The 24,215-nt window shown below is 47.3% G+C and overlaps 1 protein-coding gene across 5 annotated transcripts in view; it reads right to left on the bottom strand.

The window, feature by feature from the left end:
• LOC140716240 (B- and T-lymphocyte attenuator-like) overlaps positions 1 to 23,267 on the bottom strand; it is a 36,841-nt gene extending 13,574 nt beyond the window's left edge. Inside the window, exons 1-4 of one of the 5 annotated variants that reach the window (XM_073028873.1) lie at positions 23,067 to 23,175; positions 19,430 to 19,536; positions 5,702 to 6,019; positions 2,022 to 2,063 (exon numbers count right to left, since the gene is read on the bottom strand). In XM_073028873.1, the coding sequence (XP_072884974.1) occupies positions 2,022 to 2,063; positions 5,702 to 5,987 (328 nt within the window). In that variant the 5' untranslated portion in view covers positions 5,988 to 6,019; positions 19,430 to 19,536; positions 23,067 to 23,175. Of the gene's footprint in view, positions 1 to 2,021; positions 2,064 to 5,701; positions 6,041 to 6,444; positions 6,678 to 19,429; positions 19,537 to 23,066 lie in introns of those variants that run through there. The other 4 variants (XM_073028855.1, XM_073028859.1, XM_073028867.1 and 1 more) reach the window with 4 other exon arrangements.
• Positions 23,268 to 24,215: the final 948 nt, after the last annotated feature.

Genomic DNA, 24,215 nt, shown 5'->3' with positions numbered 1-24,215 from the left:
CTGTACAATGTCCTGTGTATGTTACTAAAAAGGGCTTCTTTGGTTTGTTACGAGTAGGAATGCTTCTTTGTCTGTTAAAAGTTTCTCTTGCCGTTGTTTCGCTTTAGAATGGCTGATATGGTAATTGTATTCATTTGTTAATCAATGGGGAATGTTATTGTGTTTTGTGAGGCTGGGAACTTGGGGGAGGGGTTGCGCGGGCTTGAGGAGTCCGGAGGGAGACGCCGAGGAAGGAGGACGTGCGCTCGGGAGACCACCGGGGAGTCCGAAGTGGGAGTTTCGGGAGGACGACCACCGAGGAGTCGAATGGTTCGCTGGATGAGCTCCACCTATGTGCACTAAACTGACTGAACTTTGATAAGTTGGCGCCTTTTGTTTTTTTCTTGTATATATATATTGTTCTGCCTAATACTCTTTTAATTTTAGTAAACTCTTTAAAGTGTATTTCATAACGGTATTTGTTGTGAGTTTGATACTGCCGGCGGGGGCGCGAGGCATAAACTCGATTCTCACAGCACCTGCGTGTACGGGAGGCGGGGTTGGTGTGTGGCTGGATCTCTTTTTCCCCTAGACATATACCAGCCTGTTGGGTAAGTGTTACACTTCCAACAACCTAATCAAACCATCCAATCATGTTAAAATTTCGACACTGTCCTCTGCTAAGTGTCAACACTCTGGAAACTACAAGCATAGCCCTGGGCAGCACATTCTCTGAATTTAACCCTTTGAGTTCCTGTATGTTTTGGCTGTCTCCTGCCTATCTCCGCACTTTGACCCCAAAGGAACTGAAGGCAGCTGTTTGGTGCAGAGCTCTGAACAGTCCTCCAAGCCCATCTGCTCGGAATGAAGGCCCACGGACCCAAGAAACCTTCTGTATCTGGTTACATCAGAGAATTACTCTGGCATTGACTTCCAATATAACTCGGAGTCCTGCCATGTGCAGAAGTTCGCTGATGACACGGCCATAGTGGGGTGTGTCAGGAATGGACAGGAGGAGGAGTATAGGAAACTGATACAGGACTTTGTGATATGGTGCAACTCAAACTACCTGCGTCTCAATATCACCAAGACCAAGGAGATGGTGGTGGACTTTAGGAGATCTAGGCCTCATATGGAGCCAGTGATCATTAATGGAGAATGTGTGGAGCAGGTTAAGACCTACGAGTATCTGGGAGTACAGTTAGACGAGAAGCTAGACTGGACTGCCAACACAGATGCCTTGTGCAGGAAGGCACAGAGTCGACTGTACTTCCTTAGAAGGTTGGCGTCATTCAATGTCTGTAGTGAGATGCTGAAGATGTTCTATAGGTCAGTTGTGGAGAGCGCCCTCTTCTTTGTGGTGGCGTGTTGGGGAGGAAGCATTAAGAAGAGGGACGCCTCACGTCTTAATAAGCTGGTAAGGAAGGCGGGCTCTGTCGTGGGCAAAGTACTGGAGAGTTTAACATCGGTAGCTGAGCGAAGGGCGCTGAGTAGGCTACGGTCAATTATGGAAAACTCTGAACATCCTCTACATAGCACCATCCAGAGACAGAGAAGCAGTTTCAGCGACAGGTTACTATCGATGCAATGCTCCTCAGACAGGATGAAGAGGTCAATACTCCCCAATGCCATTAGGCTTTACAATTCAACCGCCAGGACTTAAGAACTTTTTAAAAGCTATTATTAATGCTTTTTGAGATAGTGATTTAGATGCATATCATATTTTTTACTGAGTTAAGTATTGTATGTAATTAGTTTTGCTACAACAAGTGTATGGGACATTGGAAAAAAAGTTGAATTTCCCCATGGGGATGAATAAAGTATCTATCTATCTATCTATCTATCTATCATTGCTAAGCAACAGGGAACAGCCAATGACAATGGCGAAAGAGCCCCTGGTTGGTACCAGCACAGACTGAAGATGATTAATGGTCTCATCTCAGGAGAGCCCTGATTGTTTGAGACCAGGATGAGTCACAGTTTACCAACTCCCCGCAGTAAGTACTGTATTTAAACAGGAAAGGAAAATCAGCCAAACTCACATTCACCAGTGGTGCTGGGCTCATGAGTAGTCACTTTCACGCCTTAGGAAAGAGATAAAAGTCAATTAACAAAACTGTCTTGAATTTTTTGCTTGTAATAATCATTTCATTTCTTTCCTTTTACATCCAGAGGCCTGGATTCTGGTCATGAAGTGAGAAACAAACAGGTCAAAGCAACACTGAGACACTGGAATTCAGAAAAACTGCCCGAGATAATAAACAGAAGGCGTTCATTCTGAACGATCTTTTTAATTGCAGATAAACCACTTCCTCTGTCACCTTTAAATACGATGCCCCCCCCCCCCCCCACTGGCGCACAGTGCCTGCTGGGTGCACCGTCTATGAAATGCAATGCAGTTACTCGTCGAGGTTACTCCCGCAGCACCTCCTAGTCTACAAAAGCAGCAGCAGATGAATGGGACACCATCCCTTCAACTCCCATTTCTTCGTTGTCACTGGGCCTAACACCCGGAATTCCATCCCCAACAAAACAGTGGAAGCACCTTCAGCAGAAGGTAACTCGCTCCCAACCTTCTCTGTGGGAATTTGGGGATGGGTAATGCTGCTGATGCACAGATCCCATATGTTGATCAAAGAGAACCAATCTCACCTGCACACCAGAAAGATTGGCCACGGTAGAATGTGGACGTGCCTTAATACAATGACCTGAGCGTTCAGGGACCCAAACGGGAGATCCTCTGATGACTGGCCCGACCCTTTCAGAACATGAGTGGACCTGGAGCCTAGTCCACGTCACTTTCGTGAAGTGTGCATGGGCTGGTTATCATGGGGAACCACGCTTATTGTGATATCATCAGCATTCGCATCATACGAATAACCCATTCTGATGCAACAATGAAGGAACTCGTGGGGAGAGAGAAGAAAGGGGCAGCTTTGCAACCGTGCCCCGTTGGGACACAAATGTTATCGAGTGCAGGGTGAAACCATCTTTGAGTACTGGGCCCAGGTAGAACATGGGGAGTGACACGGTGATGCACCATCAATAACTATTAGACGTGGGTTAAGGTAGGCTTTTATTGGCTGGAAGAAAGCACAAGCAGCAAGCGACCACCACACAACATCCTGGAGACTGAGGAAGGGTCTGTGCCTCCAATCGCCTTTATACCGGGGTCTGTGGGAGGAGCCACAGGAGCAGTCAGCGGGGGGGGGGGGCTGTCCAGACAGGTATAAGTAGTTCACCACACACGGACACAACCAAGGTTGTATAGTGGCTAGCCTGATGCCATCACAGCTCAGGGAGTTCAATTCCGGCACCATCCTATAAGGAGTTTCTGTATATCCTTCCCATGGAATGTATGGGTTCCCCCCGGCATCTCTGGTGTTCTCCCACAGTCCAAAGACATAATGGGTAGGCTAATTGGTCATTGTATGCTGGAATGGCATGGCTGGAAGTGCCAGAAGGGCCTACGCCACACTGTACAGCTAAATAAATAAAGAAAGTGTTGGAGGAACTCAGCAGGCCAGGCAGCATCTATGGAGAGGAATAAACAGTCGATGTTTTGAGCCAAGACGCTTCACTAGAACTGGGAAGGAAGGGGAAAGAACCCAGAATCCCACTGGGAAATTGAGAGTTTCCTATTTCCCTCAGCATCCGCTGGAGGCATTCCCGGTCCTACCAAAGAATTCCTTGATTCAGGAGATCTGGGCATCGCAGGCAAGGTTGGGGTTGCCAGCTTGAAACATTCAGTCCTTTGACGAAGGTGTTTCCATGGTGTGGTTGGGGAAGGAATTTGAGGGTTTGAACACAGTGATGGTGACGCAACGATAATACATTTCCACGATGGGACAGTGTATGGCTTGGAGGGGAATCTGCAGGTGGCAGTGTTACTTGCACTGGCTGCCCAACCTATCTCAGTGGTAGAAAGGATGGATTTGTGAGGAGCTGTCTCAGAAGACAGGGGAACTGACCGCGGTGGGTGTGCAACACCCACACACCCCCTCCTTCTGACCCTCACATTGTGCGCCAGTGGCAGGGGGAAGGGGGTGGTTTTAGAGAGGTGGGTGGGGAGCTGGTCATGTGGGCTGATTTGTCCTGGATGGTTTTAAGATGTCTTGAGAGTTTTTGGAGCTTGGATAACTCTGTGGAGAGTGTCCCATCACCCTCCTGACTTTGCCTTCTGGGACCTTGGCGTGTCAGGCGGTGAGTCAGTTGCCACAGGATACCGAACGACTGAGGCTGGTTTGTGTTGGTGATGGAGGGGAGGGGTGGGGTGGAACAGCAATGGGAATGCTATGGAATGTGGCAGGTAGGTAGTCCCTGCCCGGTCAGTGGTGATGTGGACGTTACCTGCCCATTCCTGAGTGTGGTCCAGGTCAGCCTGCAGAGGAGAGGCAAACCGCTCTCATTCACTATGCATTCATTGTGCATTCACTAGAGAACGGCGACAGACCCCCTCCCCTTCTGATCTTATACAATGCAAGGACGATCAGCGATGAGGGGTTGGGTGATTTGATAGTTTTTGTGCGAGGGAGGGGTTGGTGGTATTATGAGCTACAGAGATTCCTTGGGATTGGCATGATTGACCACTAACACCCACACACCCCCTCCTTCTGACCCTCAATGAACTCTTTGAGCTTGTGCTGTGAGCTGGAGAGCATTGACTTTTTCAGAGCATCAGAATTGTTTAAATGTTGTCTAACAAGATCCATTAATCATTTAAAGTTCTTTTCATATTTCTTGAGCAACTGGTTCTTTGTAATGCGGTCTCTGGTTAAGCTTGTTTAGTTTATTTTGATAGGCTTGGGGATTCCATATTACTTGTATTTTTTTAAGCTGACGCCCAATTAATGCTAATCATGGGGTCCTAGTTTGGAGAAGTTACTCCTCGCGGTATTGCTCAGCTGAGCCACCGATGTTTTTGTTTGGAATTATTATGAATAAACTCGTGTTGTTATCTCTACATCGAGTCTGTCTTTCCTCTGCACTTGGGTTCCGATATTGCCAACGCATGCCGTAACACCAACCACTGGAGTTTTTGCCCGAAGCCCAAGGACCTTCGGGCTTTTCTGGGCTCCTTGATGCCAGACTCAGTCGAGGGTTGCCTATGGGGGGCGGTCACCTTCCCACTATGCTAGAGTCCAGCTCTTTAGTCCATGACTGTGATGTGGTCAGGAGCCGAGAGCGAGATTGTGAGGAGGTTGTTGGGAATAAATAGCGACACGGTCGAGCAGCGGTTAATGTAACTCTACTGCAGCACCAGCGACATGGGTTCAGTTCCTACCGCTGCCCGTAAAGTGTCTATACATTCTCCCCGTGGCCACTTGGGTTTTCCCTGGGTGACCCAGTTCCTTCCACATTGCAAAATTCACGATGGTAGGTTAATCGGTCAGACTGGTGATCTTAGCAGCTGGAAGGGCCTGTTACCTGTACCACTTTAAACAAACAAAATGCTGTTTGACAGCTCTGTCGGTGACCCCTCCCCACATCATGGTGTCACACGTGTGGAGAATGGAAGCATTTGGGAGCAGGCGTGGGACTGGCCAAGGGACGTACAATGTCATAGGTCTGCGGTGGCGCCTTGGTCAGCTAGGATGGTGAGAGCGGGTAGAGGTGAGATTCAGCCCCAGACAATACATAACGTGCAGTGTAATTAACTTACTTCGGCACAATAATGTTACAATCAATAACTTTCTACAGTTAAAGAACTGTCAGTACTCACCATGTACGTGCACGGTGATGATGTGTCCTTTTGACATCTCATTATTTTGTTTGGCTTGACATTGATATTTGCCGCTGTCAGTCAGGTTAACGGAAGGGACTGTGTAAACTATAAACGTCTTGAAAGGATGGTCCTTGAATGTCTTATCTTCCTTTAACAATGGTTCGCAACTGTTTCCACGCTGCTTGCACCAACCTGCGAATAGTGGCTTTTCACAGAACTGCACCGTACAGTTCAAAGTCATGGTGTCCCCGATGGAATAATCCAATGTAGCTTTAAGATACATCACAGAAAAATTACAACCATCGCTTTCATTCGCTGCAAGAGAAAAGTGGAGATCTTTAGAAAAAAGGATCAGTCATGATTGGATGGCGGAACAGACTAGATGGGCCAAATGGCCTAATTCTACTCCTATGTCTTTTAGAAGTCAGTGATGAAGAGAGAGAGGGGGAGGGTGAAGAGGGAAGAGGGAGATGTGGAGAAGGTGTCATGAAGGGGAGGGAAAACGACAAACATCGAACAGTCCACAACGTTGTGCCGACATTTTAATCTACTCTAAGACAATCTAACTCTTCCCTCCCCATAGCCCTCCATTTTTATTTCATCATGCGCCTATCTAAGAGTCTCTTAAACGTCCCGAATATATCTTCCTCTACCAGCACCCCGGCAGTGAGTTCCAAGCACCCAAAACTCTCCGTGTAAAGATCGGGCCTCTGACATGGCCCCTGTACTCTCCTCCACACCTTAAAATTACAGCCTCTCGATTTAGCTGTTGTCACCTGGCTGTCCACTCTATCTATGCCTCTTTTCATCCTGTACACCTCCGGTAAGTCACCCCTCATCCCTCTTCGCTCCAAAGAGAAGTTACACTTCCAGATATACTTCTGAACTGCGATTGATTGTAGCCTGTAATTTCCCCTTTAGTTTTGTACTTTCGATCCGATTAAACGATCTGGTGCTTTTGCAGTCTCCTGCGGGATTCGCTGAGCTAGACTTTGGTGAGTGCAGGTACGACAGGGACGGACACTGCACCGGAGAAACACGAACCCAATTAATGCTACGCGCTGGTTAGAAGCGCCCAGCTTTAAAATTGTCGAGGATGAGAGCAGAAAGTGCGTCTGACCATTCTCCCTCTCTTCTCGCTGCTACCATCAGGGCGGAGGTGCGGGAGCCTTGGTCCCGCACCGCCAGGTTCCGGGGCAGCTGTGCCCTGCGGCCGTCGGGCTCCGTCTCGTACGGACCATCACTCGCCGCAGCACTGAGCGGGTTCCGAGTTGTGGGCTTTCTTTCGGGGACTCTGCGGCTAATGTTCTGCATGTTATTTGTTTACTTTTTATTATTTGCCCGATTTGTTCTTTTCCATACATTGGATGTTTGGCAGTCCTGCTGTGTGGGTTTTAAGAATGGGTCCTGTTGTGTGTAACCTCACCGGGCTCGGACACAAACTTGGCTCTGCTAATAGCCACGTGACCAGGCCACCTTTCGCAAACAATATACAGCTCGGGTCGGTATGATTTGGGGTTCAACCGAGCGAGAACATCATGATTACAGAAACCTCGATGAGAGTGAACGCTGTGTAAATGCTGCCCATACAGAATTGTCGGTCGCCAGAAATAACAGGCCGTACACCGCATACAACTATAAAGAAAGTATATTTACAAATTTTAGCTATCAAACGGTTAATATGAAAAAGAAAAGAAAAGGGCCCAAGCAACGCACACCAAAAGCTGAAGGAGCTCAGCAGGCCAGGCAGCATCTATGGAAAAGAGTACGTAGTCCATGTTTCAGGCGGAGACCCCCGAGATGTCGACTCTTTTCCATAGACGCTGCCTGGCCTGCTGAGTTCCTCCAGCATTTTGTGTGTGTTGCTTGGATTTCCAGCATCTGCAGAATTTCTCTTGTTTATAAAAGGGCCCATTAGAGTTAAACCAGACAAATGTTCACAAGACAGTTGGAACTTGTATAGGTGTTGTCTTTTTCTCATGTGCTGGACTGTATGAAAGCACACACCACATTCCGAACTTCCCTGCCAGTCCAACTCCAACAATCTGGCTCTCTCTCAGGAGTATTGGCCTGTCTTCCTTGGAGCCATTCATCTGCACAAAGCACTCCATGCAAAGGGGACTGCCCTTCGGAGGTGTCTTCCCTTCTGTCCCTCTCTGCAGCTCCCTCAAGAGCCTCCAAACCAGACTACTGTCCTTCAGAAAACTCTTCCCCACAATCCTGACTCACATTCCTAAGCTGACCAGCAGGCCTTCTTATCCTAGCCGAAACCAAAACATTCTACTGGCACGACGCACAGCTTTTGCAGACAACTGCTGAAATAAAATACCTACAATATGGGAGTAGAAATCTTAACCAGGGCTGAAAGCACTCCCCCCCACCACAAAAATAGTCACGTCCTCATGAATGTTGAACTTATTAAACCACTATTAATAACACGTATTCAAATGAATTTTGTGTTTTCAAGACCCTCAATCCATTGGTAAATGAAAGTAGCATATCTCACCATGGAAATGGACAGACCACTCTGCTTTTCAGGTCCAGCCTAGCTAGGGGTTTCCTGACTCTCTGAGACCTCCTTATCATCTTCAGCTTCTCCAGCTTCAGCCACTCCTTGTGACCGTTTCTGTATACTGGAGGATGCCTCTTCGCTGTCTGATGGCTCAGGTCCCTATGCTTCATGATTAAACTTAGCTTCCTTCAGTTCAAGCAGGTGCCGCTGAACATCTTCAACCTCCATTGGTGCAAACCAGTGAGGCTTCTCTTAGAAAGAGGTGTCCTCAGTCACTCTAGCAGTGTGGCAAGTACACTTGGAGCAACCAACATCAGACTCGTCAGTAGAACAGACATCTTCATGTTCGAACATCTTCTCATTCAATCTCCTCTTCCATTCCTCGGGTATTGGTGAGTTACCGAAGTTGAATGACTTTGAAGTCAACTTCCTCGATCCAGGAGACTTTCTCTTCTGGTTCCCCCAGAAATCTTGTCACTACCATCACAAGTAAAAGAGGGGCAATCAGTATCCCACATCTGAGGGTAACATCTCTTCCTGAGGTGTTTCTGACAATCACTGTCAACCTGCTTGTGGAGACAGCCAAAGATACCTGTAGTTCAGGTGTCACCAGCACTCCTGCAGGTAAGCGTGCCCCTTCCTCCTGATCATCAGGACCAGCCACCTGGTGGGCCAAGGCCAAGTTTGGGGGCTCCTGTCACTCCAGCTACTCCTCCAGGATGTAACATGACAGGCTTAGACTGGGCATATTGCCCAGTTCCTCATTTCTGCTCATGAACCTGCTTAGGAGGAACTTGCCCCTTCCCTAAAGCAGTTCTATACTCAGGGTGAGTGAACAAAATGTTCACAAAGTTCTCTCCATTCCTCTCCTTGAATGCTCCCATGCATAGCATAGGAATCTTAACCAGGGCATTATATGTGTTTCTTTGTTTTTTTGGCGGCCTGTAGGAAGACGAGTCTCAATGTTGTATACGGTATACATTCTTAGAAAATAAATGTACTTTGAACTTCGAAGAGAAAAGTCCCAGCATTCCTTATAAGACATGCTGTTTAATCCAGGTCATTCTGATAAATCTACACTGTTCAGAAAGTCGCCAAACTTTGTGTCATCTGGAAACTTACACTTCCTTATCCAAGTCATTTATAAGTATCACAATGAGCATAGGTTCCTCAACAGACCTCCATGGAACTCTTCAAAGTTCAAAGTAAATTTATTATCAAAGCATAATGTCACCATATACAACCCTGAGATTCATTTCCTTGTGGGCAAACTCACTAAGTCCAAGACACATAATACAGACAAAAATACAGACATAAAAAGAAAACACCCAACAGGATGGACAAACAACCAATGTGCAAAATGCAACAAATTATGCAAATACAAAAGAAATAGAGAAATAATAATAAATAAATAAGCAATAAATATTGAGACCATGAGACGACGAGTTCTTGTAAGTGAACCCATAGGTTGTGGGAACAGTCAGTGATGAGGTGAATGAAGTTGAGACCAATTATCTCCTCTGGTTAAAAAGCCTAATAGTTGAGAGTTAGTAACTGTTCCTGAACCTGGTGGTATGGGTCCTGAGGCTCCTGTACCTTCACCCGGATGGTAGCAGCGAGAAGGGAGCATGGCCTGGGTGGTGGGGGTCCCTGATGACGGATGCTGCTCTCCTGCAGCAGCGCTCCGTGTAGATGTGCTCAGTGGTGGGGAGGGTGCTCTCCGTGATGAACTGCACCGTAGGATTTTTCATTCATGGGCATTGGTGTTTCCACAGCAGGCTACGATGCAACCACACATCTAGAGATGCTTGTCAAAGTTCTAGATGTCACGCTGACTCTTCGCGAACTTCTAAGGAAGTAGAGATGTGCTTTCTTCGTAACTGCACTTACGTGCTGGGCCCAAGACAGGTCCTCTGAAACAATAACACTGAGGAGTTTAACTTTGCTGACTCTCTCCACCTCTGATCTTCCGATGGTGTAGGATTGAAGAACGGTCTGGAAGAAATGACCAGCCACCGTGGGGACAGAGACAAGTGCAGTTTCATCCATCATGTTGCAGACTCCCAACCTAACGCCGTCCGCGGACTGAGGACGTGTTTGTCCACGTCCCGAGAACGGATGAGCTGAAGCTTGCTTTGGTTAAATCCTGAGAAGCCGCTGCTTCCAGTTTCTGTTGCAGAGCCTGTCACCCAATCTCCTGCTGCTTCCCAACCTGAGGGGGCTTTGGACTGATCTCCAAAGAATTGCCTCCTCAGACCTCACCAATGCTCTCCAGCCCGACCCCACCCCAGCCCTGTCACTGTTGTTCAGCTCTGGTCATCATCCAGCATCTCTCCACGTTGGTCAATCTGCTGTCGTGTCTGAAAACCTGACTCTGAACTACCTTCAGGTAATTCACTGTTAGGTTCAACCTGTTGGTATATATCCATGTGTTTATTATAATAAAATCTATTTTCCAGTGCATCACTGTTCACGTACATTGTGGAATATAATTAACTCATCACCTCCCCTGTCCTACCACTGTAAGAACTTGTGGACTCTCTATTAATTGCAGGCATGTGCTGTTTGCATTTATTCAGCACATTACACAGTTATGGGGGTGGGGGGGGGCAGTCTGTGCCTTCACTCTGTCTCACTCGTTGCTCCTTCAGGAAGGTCCCTGCATTCAGATGATCTCTCGCTCCCTCTATGCCGTTGGAGGGTGGGTGGAGCAATGCGGTTTGTGGATTGGACTCGGCAGTTCACGTTATGATGTGTTTCTGGCTTCTGGTCATGCCTTTTATTGTTGCTATTTTGGGCGATTTTGAATAGGGGCGGCTTGCAGATAATGAACACTGAGCTGAAATGAAATATGCCTGGACTCTTTCGATTTTGTGTTTTATATTCTGTGTATTTCGCTTGTTACTTTTGTTGCTGTTTGCGTGATTTGTTTTTTTCTGTATTGGGGTGGGGGGGGGGAATTGATGTTTTTCTTTGAACAGGTTCCATTGGTGTTTGTTTCGTGGCTGTCTGTGGAGAGGACGAATCTCAGGGTTCTATACTGCGTACATATTTTGATAAGAAATTTACTTTAAATCTTTGAATCACTTATCACATCTGTGCTGCCTTTGGCCGAAGACAGATTTGCACACACTGTAAGCCACATATCTCAGCCGTAAAGTAAAATTAGAGCTAAACTCATAGATTCATAGAGGACTACAGGACAGAAACAAACCCTTTGGTTTATCCACTCCATGTCAACTTGTTATCCTGCCTAGTCCCAGCGACCCGCACTTGGACCACAGCCCTCAATAACCTTCCCAACCACGTACCTATCCAAACTTCACTTAAATGTTGCAATCAAACCTGCACCCACCACTTCTGTTGGCAGTTTGTTCCAGTCTCACACTCAGTGAAGAAGTTCCCCCTCAGTTACCCCTTGAATATTTCACCTTTCACTCTTAACCTATGACCTCATTCTAGTCTCACCCAATGTCAGCGACAAAAGCCTACAGTACTTACATTTACCCTATCTATACCTATCATAATTTAGTATATCTCTATCAAATCTCCCCTCATTTTCCTGTGCTCCAGCGAGCATATCCCTACCCTATTCAATCTTTCCCTTTAACTCAGATCCTCAAGACCCAGCTACACCCTTGTAGTTTTTCTCTGTACTCTATCACTCTGTACTCTGTACTCTATTAGTGTTGGCACGTGGGCAAGGCATCAGACTAGTGATCTGAAGGTCACTGGTTCGAGCCTCAGCTGAGGCAACATGTTTGTGTCCTTGAGCAAGGCACTTAACAACACATTGCTCTGTGACATCACTGGTGCCAAGTTGCATGGGTCCTAGTGCCCTTCCCTTGGACAACATCGGTGGCATGGAGAGGGGAAGGCCTGCAGCTTGGGCAACTGCCGGTCTCCCTGCCCAGACCTGCGCCCTGGAAACTCCAGCCGCAGATCCATGGTCTCCCGAGACCAACGGATGTCACCATTACTCTATCAATCTCTCCTGTAGCTAGGCCACCAGAACTGTGTACCATATTCCAAATTAGGTCTCACCAATGCCTCACACAACTTCAACATAACATTCCAAATCCTATACACAATACTCTGATTTATGAAGGCCGAGCTACTCTCATTATCTCCCTGTGATGCCACTTTTAAAGAATGATGGATCTGTATCCCCAGGTCCATAGCAACAAGCAGTAAGAGCCGCTCATTTGAATTTACACAAACGTGTGCCATACAGTTATAACTCAACCTGCATGACACGCAAAATGCAGTGTTTTATAGTGTTGCTGTTAAATTCATTTTATTGAGACAGCATTGGCATAAATCAATATGTAAGCGGTGGTGAAATCTGCAGGGGAGGGAACATGTGGAGAATATTTTCCAGCAGCCAGCCAGCACAGCTTCAAAGGTTTGGGGCTGGATTATTCTCTGATTGCGAAGAAAAAGCATTTCAGGATGTACTTATATTGTACACATTTCTCCGACGTTAAATAAAACCTTTGATTATTGTTTCCCCGTCTGTATAATCAGTGGGTTTTATTTGCTCATAATCCTCCAAGAGAGAAAAAAAAAGTTAAGCGAGTGGTTGCAGAAGCTTGCACGTTTGGTATGGAGGGCCACAGAATGGAACTTCGTCAGGGCGTAAGTGTAAGTAACAGGCAACATTTTACTTTCAACATTAAAGTCTTTGTCTTAACTCCTTCGTTGGTCTCCAGTCTGGGGCTTGACCTCTGAAGTGTATTTTCCATAGGCTTGAGTGATAAGTTATATCATTTACCTTGACTTCATTCAAAAAGAAATAGAACAGGATGTGGGATAGTAATGCTCATGTCTCCCTCTAAAGCCAGTCACAACAACTTCCTACCAACCCTGGTTTCACCAAACCTCTCTCTGTGCCTTTTACTCCACCAATGTTTCCACTCTGGTTCCTCCAAGCTCACTAGTGACAGTCTCACATCACTACAGCCTCGCAGTTGGTTTGCAAGCAAGCAGCTTACACCCACGGGATCTCTCTGGATTTTAACTTCTGTGTAGTAATAATAACGCGAAAGCCACTTAAAAGTGAAAAACTCATAACGCAGATACAAAAGGGTCTCAGTCGGTGTTTAGGAAGTGAGCACAGAACCTTGGGGTGAAGGACGAAGGGAGGTCGGGGCATGGTCGATTCTCATGGGCAATAACAAAGTTTGGAAGAGAAGGAATGTAAAAAGAGAGAAGAGTAAGCAAATGAATGAGAAAGAGAATGTGAAAGGGAGAGAATGAAAGAGAAACATGAAGAAGGCAGAAGTGTGAAGAGGTGAGAGACTGTCAGAGTGATGTTCTCACACCATCTCCCATTTATAAACCGACACTGACGGATCCTGCCACCAACACATACCTTCAGAAATGTTCTCTGGCGTTTTCTCTCTCCCTCCTTTTTCAAAGATTGGCATTGCCTTAGCTAACCTCCAATCCATTGGTAGAGTTGCTGAGCCCAGAGGAAGTTCAATGCCAACCCTAACCCTCCACTGTCTCCTTCTGGTACTCTTGGATGTGGACCCCAAGGTTTTATCCATCATTTATATTGATTTCATTCAGTTCCCCCCTCTCCCTCACTTGGATCTGATCGCTTGGCTGTCCGCCAGCTGCAATGAGGCAGAGGCTAAAGAGCAAGGCTCCAGAGATAAGGACCTCAGAGCAATGCTTGTAGGGGCAGAGGAGTGCTACAGGATCGCTTTAAGTCAGTGGACTGGGCTGCGTTCGAGGACTCATCACAGGATCTGAATGAATACACCACCGTTGCACCAGACTTCATAAAAACAGTTGTACCTCCCAAAAATAATTTAGCGTCTTCTTTAACCAGAAGCCTGGATGAACCATGAGATCCACGATATGCTAAGGGCCAGGTCAGTGGCATTCAGGTCTGATGGCCAAGTTAAATACAGGAGGTCCGGGTACGATCTCCAGAAAGCAAAGTGGCAATTCCAGAACAAACTCGAATCACTGAACAGCTGTGGCAGGGCTTGAATGCCGTCACATCACATAGAGTGAAGCTAAGCAACATAGGTGACAAGGCTTTCTGTGTTCACTTTGACCATCGAGATATAGAAGCATCTTCAGGAACTCCCACTGCCCCTGATGGCCCTGTGATTTCAGTCTCTGCAGGCGATGTGGGAGTACCCTTCGGGAGGGCGAACGCATGGAAAGCATCTGTCCCAGATCAGGTTCATGGCCGGGCACTAAAGACCTGTGCTGATCATCTGGCTGGAGAGTTCACTGAGATCTTTAACCCCTTGCTTCAGCAGTCTGAGGTACCCACCTGCCTCAAGCAGGCTCCAATTATACTGGTGCCTAAGAATCATGTAGTAACCTGCCTCAGTGATTATCACCCAGTAGCACTTCAGCTCACTGTGGCGAAGTGTTTCGAGAGGTTGGTGATGAAACATATCATCTCCTGCCTGAAAAGCGACTTGGATCCACTCCAATTTGCCTTCTGGCACAATGGGTCCACAGCAGATGCCATTTCATTGGCTCTTCACTCAACGCTGGAACATCTGGACAGCAAAGATGCATACTTCAGGATGCTCTTTATCGACTGCAGCTTGACATTCAATACTATCTCCCCTCAAAACGTGGAGATCCCAATCGGTTGTTTTTGCTTGTGCTACCTCGAATATGATGATCAGTATGGAGGGTATGCAAAGCACAGCTTTTCCCTGTGTCTACAAAAAGTAGCGGACACAAGCCAGTCCATCACAGTAAAGCTCTCCCCACCATTCAGCACATTTACATGCAGCTCTGTCACGGGAAAGCAAGGAGCCCCACCACCCAGGCCATTCTCTCTCTCTCGCAGCTGCCATCAGGAAGCAGGTGTAGGAGCCTCAGGACCCTCACCACCAGGTTCAAGAACAGTTCATACCCCTCAACCATCAGGCTCTTGAACCACTGGGGATAACTTCACTCAGCTTCACCCATCCCATGACTGGACTGTCCCCACAATCTATGGAATAACTTCCAAAAACACTTCATCTCATATTCTCGATATTTATCGCTTATTTATCTTGTATCTGCACAATGTTTTGTCTTTTGCACTCTGGTTGTCCGTCCTGTCGGGCGCAGTCTTTCACTGATTCTATTACATTCCTTGGATTTACTGAGTATGCCCGCAAGAAAAACGGATCTCAGGGTGGTAAATGGTGACACATGTGTACTTTGATGATAAATTCACTTTGTACTTTGATCTTTAAAGTGAGCACTGGATTGCAGAATCACTTCAGAGCAGTGGTGAATGAAGTTATCTGTACTGGTTCAGGAGCCCGATGGTTGTAGGGCAATGACTGCTCTCCACAGTACACTTGTAGAGATCTGCGAGAGTCTTTGATCAAGTCTTTTCAAACTGCTAAACCCTTTTTGCGACTGAGCCCTGAACGAGGACGGGTGTGTGCTCCCTTGACTTCCTCTTCCTGAAGTCCACAACCAGCTCTTTAGTCTTACTGCTGTGGGGTGCAAGGTTGGCGTTGTGACACCGCTCAGTTAGCTGATCTACCTCGCTCCGTATTTCCCTCTTCATCACCACCAATCGCCGTGTCATCGGCAAATTTATAGGTGATGTTTGAGCTGTGCCTAGCTATACAGTCATGGGTATGTGGAGAGTAGAGCAGTGGGCTAAACACGCATCCTTGAGGTGCGTCGGTGTTCAGTGAGGAGGGGACGTTATTTCCAATCTGCACTGTCTCTGGTCTTCCGTTGAGGAAGTCAAGGATCCAGCTGCAGAGAGGGGTACAGAGGACCAGGTTTGGAGCTTTTTGGTTAGAACTGAGGGTATTTCTCACCTTCTGCATGCCACCTTGCCTGAGCAGAGGAGCCCTTTCAGTAATAGATGAAGCCTGATGCCTTGATGGTGTGCCTGGTTGGGCACCCTGTTGAAAGATGTTCTGATGTCAGCCTCTGAGACAGAGATCAAAGGGACACGGGACTCTGCAGGGATTTGCACAAGTCTAGTTTTGTTCCCCCATTCAAAGCGTGCATAAAAGGCATTGAACTTGGATGGGAGCAAAGCATCATTGCCATTCATGAGGTTAGGCTTTGCCTTGGAGGAAGTAATGACTTGCAAATCCTGCCAGATTCCGCGTATCTGATTTTGTCTCCAACTTCAAACAAAAATGTTTTTTTTTGCTCTAAAATAGCTTTCTGTAGGTCTCAAAGTCAAAGTCAAAGCACATTTATTATCAAAGTGTACATTCAGTGTACAACTTCGAGATTCATCTTCTTGCAGGCAGCCCCAAACAAACAAACACCATAGAATCAGTTTAAAGAAAACCCCGCCCAACAAGACCATCAACCGTGCAGAAAAAGAAGAACGACTTGTCCAAATGACAAAGAGTGAACAAGTAACACACCGAACGTTAAACCTCAAACTACAGAGTCCCCAGATGTGAGTCCACAAGCTCGAGCCGCCGAGGTAAGTGAAGCTGGTCCAGGAGCCGATGGTCATGGCCACAGTCAGTCAGTTCAGAGCTGCGTCGATGGCTGCAGGCCACAGCCACGGTTCCGTGCCGAGGCGTCTCGATCGAAACGCGCAAATAGCAAAGAGCGTTCAGTGCTGAGGATGTTAAGTCCATTAAAACATCAAACCGCAGAGGGAAGTGGGTCCGGAGCCATGATCGCCGAGGCGATTGAACCTGGTGGCGCGGGACCCGGGACGCCTGACTCCGGCCCCAGCGAGAGGGAGAGCGGTCAAACAAATGCAGACAGCACCGGGCACACACCCGTTCGTCTTCCGCTCTCGTCCTCATCGATTTCAATCTTGCTCGATGCTAAGTGAAATTTGTTGTTTTGCAGAGCGGCAATGGAGCATAAATCACAATAATAAATGCCGTCGACAGGTAGTGCCGAAAAGAGAGCAAGGCAGTGAGGTCGTGTTCATGGGGTCGTTGTCCATTCAGGAACCTGACTGCGGAGGGGAAGAAGCTGTACCTAAATGATTGAATTTGGGTCTTCAGGCTCCTGCCTTCCCGATGGTAGTAATGAGAATAGGGTAACCCTGCATGGTGAGGGGCCTTAATATTTGACACCACCTCTCTGAGATGTCCTCGATGATGGGGAGCCTGCTGCTCATTTACCCTCTTGACTGACCCACTTTCAACGATCTGTACACCCTCAGCTCTCTGTTCTTATTGCCCTGTAGGATCTGTGTCCTCTAGTTCATATAGCCTCTTCTCAATCTCCTTACCAAAGATGTAAACATTGAAACACAGAAAACCTGCAGCACAATACAGGCCCTTTGGCCCACAAAGCTGTGCTGAACATGTCCTTACCGTAGAGCTACCTAGGCTTACCCATAGCCCTCTATTTTTCCAAGCTCCATGTATCCATCCAGGCGTCTCTTAAAAGACCCTATCGTTTCCACCTCCGCTACCGCCACTGGCAGCCCATTCCACGCACTCACCACTCTCTACGTAAAAAACTTACCCCTGACATCTCCTCTGTATCTACTTCCAAGCACCTTAAAACTATGCCCTCTCGTGCTGGCCATTTCAGCCCTGGGAAAAAGCCTCTGATTATCCACATGATCAATGCCTCTCATTATCTTGTACACCTCTATCAGGTCACCTCTCATCCTCCGTCGCTCAACCTATTTCTCATAAGGCACACTCCCCAATCCAGGCAACATCTTGTAAATCTCCTCTGCACCCTTTCTATGGTTTCCACATCCTTCCTGTGGTGAGGCGACCAGAACTGAGCACAGTACTCCAAGTGGGGTCTGACCGGGGTCCTACATAGCTGCAACTTTACCTCTGTAACCCCTTTGTTATCAGCCATTGGAGGATCCTGCTCTTTAGAGTGAGGATGTTGTTGGTGACATTATTTTCCAGTTAAGCTCAGAGCATTAAAAGAGCAAAGTAATGAAAGTGTGAGGGGAAATCAGCTCGTTGTCAGGGGAACAGTGTCACTCCACAAGCATCGCGAAGAGTGAGTGTACCCGTAGAAATCCACCGCGGCTTTTAACCAGCAGAGCTTTCAGACAGCTGAGGTCACGGATCGTGCACCATGAAGGAACGCCTTTCAGCAAATTCTGCCTCAGGCCTTCAAGTTTATCTTTCACATGCACAATGAAATGCCTCACCTGCACTGGCAAACAACCTCCCCGAGGGTGAGCTGGGGGCAACCCGCAAGTGTTGCCACGCATTCGGGTGCCAACACAGCACGCCCACAGTGCTCAGCAGAGCAGCAACAGGCAAGCAAACAGCAACAGCAAAAGCAACCCATGCAAAGACATCGTCCCGCAACCCCGGTATGGGCCCACAGCTCCAGCCTCCAGTGATAGTCTCAGGCTTCCAGACTCTAGGCTTCAAACTCTGCAGCAGACTCGCAGATTCAGCTCTTGTCCAACGGGCCTCGACTTCCAGATTTCTGATTCGTCCTCAGGCTTCGATCCCGGGACACTCCGATCACCAGGCCATGAAATCTGGACTAGCCGATGATGGGATCTCAAATGCTAGGCCTCGAGCTCCGGTCTCACTGACTTGCAAAGCCAGGGGGCATCTGAACTCATTCCTCTTGCCCTCGTCTCTCACATTCCGGCAGCATTCTTACAATCTTCTTTGCACACTTTCCAGTTAAATGACACCTTTCCTAAACCAGGGTAGCCAGAGCGCTGCACAAAACTCCATACTAACACCCGCCCATTTTAGTCCTCCTTCCTATTTCCTTCTCCAACCACCTCGTCCCCCTTTAACCACATGCCCAAGTTTCTCCGACAGCTCCTGACCCTACACAACTCTGCCTCCTCTGCTTTTGAGCTTTCCAGTGATATTGAACCTATTGACTCAAGCCAGGGACTGCCTTGCCAGGACAAAGGGTCACTGCGCCCCGTTCTGCCTGCACCTTCATAGCTCTCGACGTCTGTTGCTCTGATGAGAACGAGGCACCTTCCCCACAGAGCTGAATTCCCGCACCCCCGATCTCATTCTGGAAAGCCTGCCCTCTCAGGACTGACGTTTTGGAAAGTATGCAGCCTGGAACTGGATGTCCTCCTCCAGATGGAGCCACATTGACGACTTACACACAAAAAGACCTACGTATAGTGGTGTGGCTTCCACTGCTCTCTTAACAACCTAATCTGGTATCTCAAGGATTTAATCAACAAACCGTTGTCCGTTGATGTCAGTGGTGGTGACCGTATATAGGACAGTGCAGCAGACAACAGGCCCTTCAGCCCACAATGTTCTACCGACCTTTTCATCTGATCCTTCCCCTCTGCCATGTCAGTCCAATTCTCCTTCATCCATCTGCCTACCAGTCCTCCAGGTTCCGGGCTTCAGCTCAAAGCTAACAACCCTGACTGGTAAAACAGAATTGTTACGGAGACAGCAATGAAGATTGTTCTACGTCTGAGTGAGACGGTATTCCTGAGTCTCCAGCCAGGACTTGCATGACTGACAGTAGTGAAAACCGAGACGGAGCTATTGGCATGACGAAGGAAGCCTGAACACCGCCAGAGATAGAGGACCTTCATTGCTGCCCTCAATGCCAGCGGTGTTACAGGCAATAAGTAATTATGTGCCTATCTACCAGTCTCCTAAATGTATCTGCCTCCATCACCACCCCTGGCAGTGCATGGAACCTACTACACTCTATCTCTGACATCCTCCCTGTACTTTCCTCCAAGCCTCCTTGTATTCACCATTTCTACCCTGGGGAAAAGTCTCTGGCTGTCCACTCTATCTAAGCCTCATGTTTTTTTGTACACATCTGTCAAGTTACCTTTCATCCTCCGTCACTCCAAAGAGAAAAGCACTAGCTCCACTCAAACTTTCCTCGCAAAGCACCCCCGTCTCCTCTACACCCCCGTTAAAGCATTCAGGGGTAGACAGGGTGGTGAAGGAGTACTTAGCCCACTGGTCGACGTCAGTCAGGACACTGACTACTCAAGCTGAATTACGTTGCAATTGTGTAAGTCATTAGCGAGGTCGCACTTGGACTAAGGTGTTTGGTTTTGGTCATTAAAATGGAAAGAGTGCGAAAATCTATTTACAAGACGTTTGCCTGGACTGAGTTAGAGGGGGAGTTGGGGCAGGCTAGGACCTTTTTCCTTGGAATGCAGGTAACTGAGAGGCATAGGGTGAATTTATTCAATCTTTTTCTGAATCAGGAACTACAGGGCGTAGGTTTAAAGTGAGAAGTGAACGGTTTAATTGCAACCCGAACGGTCGGTTCTTCACACAGAAAGTGGTATGTACAAGGACCGAACTGCCTGCCATAGGAAGTGGTTGACGCAGATTCAATAACAACATTTTAAAGTCAATGGGACAGGTGATGAGAAAGCATGAGGGAGATAAGGGTCAACTGTGGGCAAATGGGACTAGCTTTAATGGGCATCTTGGGCAGCCCGGGGTAGCTGGGCCGAAGCGCCTGATTCCAAGCTGTACGAATCTAGGACTCTATTGCTTTGCTCTCGGTCAGTGTTAAAATTGAACAACTGAGACGCTCAGGCATCTAGCTAGGGGAAAACTAGATTCTGAGATCCCAAGATTTGATCATTTGGAAATTAGCGGTAAGTGGCCATCGGGATACTTATAGATCGATGGCACATCTCGAAATCGATTGATGTACCTCAGAGGCACATCATTAGAGGCCTCACTAATGTTCAGTGGGTGTTATACAGTTCAGCATGAGGCGGCAGTGACCATTCCGGTGGGAATTCATCAGGAGACCCTAAATGCTTTGTTCAATCAGACAGATTACAAGGCGACTGCGTTCATTTTTTAGCTGAACCAGACAACCTGACTCTTTTCTGCAGCACCCCTCTTCTGTCAGAAACTTACTAAGCTCTTGTTTAAGTTCAGCTATATCTCTGCCTCTCTTGGGCACTGCTCAGTGTCCTCTTTGTGAAAGTATTCCTGCCAAAAAACGTATTTCCTTCTCCTGCAGGGAGTTCTTAGGTTGATTGCAGAAACCGGATTTTTTCGGTCAGCAACTTCGACTCTTATTTTCAGCTGATGTACTGGACGGGATGTGAGGGAATTTTATCGGATTCGCTCTCGAGAGGTTCTTCAGTTCAGAGATGGCTGGGGGGAGATTTCGTGGAAGCGTCTACAACCAGCAGGGTTTCTGAGTAAGTGAGACATTCTGAGAAGGGGAGAGTGGGCGGCCAGAGATAAAGGAGATCAACAGAAGAAGGAGGAGGAAGGGAATGTTTTCATACAGTGGGCTGCTGTGATCTGCCATGTTCTACCTGAACGGGAAGTGAGAATGGATTGTGCAGAAGTTTCCAAAAGGGAACTGATAGACACAGAAAAGGAGAAGTTCAGTGGCTGATAGGGAGGTGTTTGGTGAGATACACTGGGGACTCTGGCCCTGGGTTCTTGGCCACTGTTGTAGAATCAATGGTTCCTGAAAACAAGAGACTCTGCAGATGCCATAAATCTCGATTAACGCACAAAATACTAGAGTAATTCAGCAGGCCAGACAGCATCCATGGAGAGGAATAAACAGTTGACATTTTGGGCTGAGATCTTTATCAGGACTCTGCCTGACTCACTGAGATCCTAGTTTTGTGTGTGTTGCCGAATGATTCTAAAGGCGGTGAAGACGATGAACAATTGGACTGACCGTCAGCTCTCTGTCAAATGCACAGCCCTTCAGAACCTGTGTGCCCAGTTTTTCAGTATTTCACCCTGACTACAATCACACAGCTGGTACCATTTCACTCTCTCTATAAGTTAATATCTAAAGGTAATCTAAATAATCTAGGAAAGTGCTTCTTTAATCTAGGAAGGTGCTGATCGTGACTGTCCAAAAAAAGAACGGGGCAAAAATAGAGGTGTTGAAACCTCCAGTTCAAGTGTTCCGGCCCATGACGTTGGCTCTTTATTCCTCTCCATACATGCTGCCTGACCCGCTGAGCATCTCCAGCAGAATCTTGTGCGTGTTCTTCGGGATTTCCAGCATCTGCAGAACCTCTTGTGTAAGAGGGGTTGAAAATCTGGCAAGGTTGCAGAAATCTTCACCAAAAAATGACCCCTTGGGAGGGCTACAGCCACCTGTAACTTTGCCACCGTCGGGCAGGAGGTGTAGAAGCCTGAAGCCCCACACCACCAGGCTCAAGGACAGCTATTTCCCTTTGACCATTCAGTTCCTGAAGCAACCAGCAAAACCCCAATCACTACAGTTTAGCAACACCAAGAACACTTCGATCACATCGCACTAAAGTGAATTTTGGATAATTGTTCCCTTTCTTATAAAAACTGCCTGTAATTTATGAAACACACACAAAATGCTGGTGGAACACAGCAGGCCAGACCCTTCGAAGGGTCTCGGCCCGAAACATCGACAGCGCTTCTCCCTATAGATGCTGCCTGGCCTGCTGTGTTCCACCAGCATTTTGTGTGTGTTGCTTGAATTTCCAGTATCTGCAGATTTTCTCGTGTTTACTGCAATTTATGACTTTTCTTGTGAACGCTGCTTATCTGATGCTGCTACAAGTAAGTTTTTCTTTCTGCCTGTGCCCGCACCTACTTGTGCATATGACAATAAACGAGATTCTGCTAGATGCTGGAAATCCAGAGTAAAACATAAAAAGACGCCAGAGGAGCTCAGCAGGTCAGGAAAGGAATAAAGAGTCAATGCTTCGGGCCGAGACCCTTCAACAGGACTCTGACAATAAACCCGACTTCGATTTTAACAATAAAAGGTAGAAATCCAAAAGGACGAAGAGCTAGCTCCATGTGACACCTGTGTTAGTATATTCTCGTGTTGTTACAGGATTACTGAACGTCTTGTGTCTGGGGGCCCTAATTCACCAGTAAAACTCTGCACGCCCATTACAGAACAGACTGGCAACATATTTTCCCCCCACAAGGAGTTTCTTACCTTGCAACTGCATGGTGAACGGGAGCAGAGCAATGAGAAGGAACTGCTTGAGAGTCTTTACAGAACACATCTTTCTCCAGTAAACCATCATTCATCCATTAAGGCGGTGTCCTGGGACCCGAGCCAGACGGGACTCTCTCCACACTGATTACGACCAAGCTGCTCAAGATACTCAGTGGGACCTCTGAGTTCTAACATCGTACAGCACCCACTGCCAGTAACATGTGAACAAGCTGTGCATTCCTAGCACCAGAAATGACGTAACTCTGTGGTTAGTTCTGTAAACTGATGAGCTGTAGATCTGTGATTAAAATTATATTTACAATCAGGTTGTCTGTTGTGATTAGAATTAGTTTATTAATGAGTGAGGGAATCCTGCAGCTCTCTCTGCTGCCCAGTGTGGTTCTGCCTCTCTGTGACTAACCTCCACCCCTTCCCTGCTGTATGCGGCCTTGCCATAGTACCATTGACTGCTTTCTGATTTAAAATTTGATAGCGCTGGTCTTGTATTCACTGGAGTTTAAAATAATGAGGGGGAAATCTCATTGATTCCTAATGAATATTGAAAGCTCTAGATAGAGTGGAAGTGGAGAAGATGTTTCCAGTAGTGGGGAGAGTCTAGGACCGGAGGGCTCAGCCTCAGAATAGAAGGAAATCCCTTTAGAACAGAGATGAGGAGGAATTGGAGAATGAGAGGGAAACTAAATCAGCCACGATAAAATGGCGGAGAAGGGTTGATGGGCCAAATGGCCCAATTCTACTCCTCTGCCTTATGGTTTTAAGGACTTATGAACCACTGCCATTTGTCAAGAGGCCACGGCTTCTCTGATTCCCTCAGAGCTGACTCTGTCCTCCCCCTCCACCTTCTTATTCTGCCTTCCAACCCCTTGTGTAGTGGTGTAGTGTACCTTTGTGTATATGTAGTGTACCTTTGCGTGTGTATGGTGTACCTTTGTGTGTGTAGTGATGTAGTTTATCTGTGTGTGTGTGTGTGTGTGTGTGTGTGTGTGAGTGTGTGTGTGTGTGTAGTGATGTAGTTTATCTGTGTGTGTGTGTGTAGTGATGTAGTTTATCTCTGTGTGTGTGTGTGTGTGTGTGAGTGTGTGTGTGTGTGTGTGTGTGTGTGAGTGTGTGTGTGTGTAGTGATGT

The sequence above is a fragment of the Hemitrygon akajei genome, chromosome 2 (assembly GCF_048418815.1).
Source record: "Hemitrygon akajei chromosome 2, sHemAka1.3, whole genome shotgun sequence".
In the NCBI taxonomy this organism is placed as follows: Eukaryota; Metazoa; Chordata; class Chondrichthyes; order Myliobatiformes; family Dasyatidae; genus Hemitrygon; species Hemitrygon akajei.
This window is presented reverse-complemented; position numbering and strand designations above follow the sequence as displayed.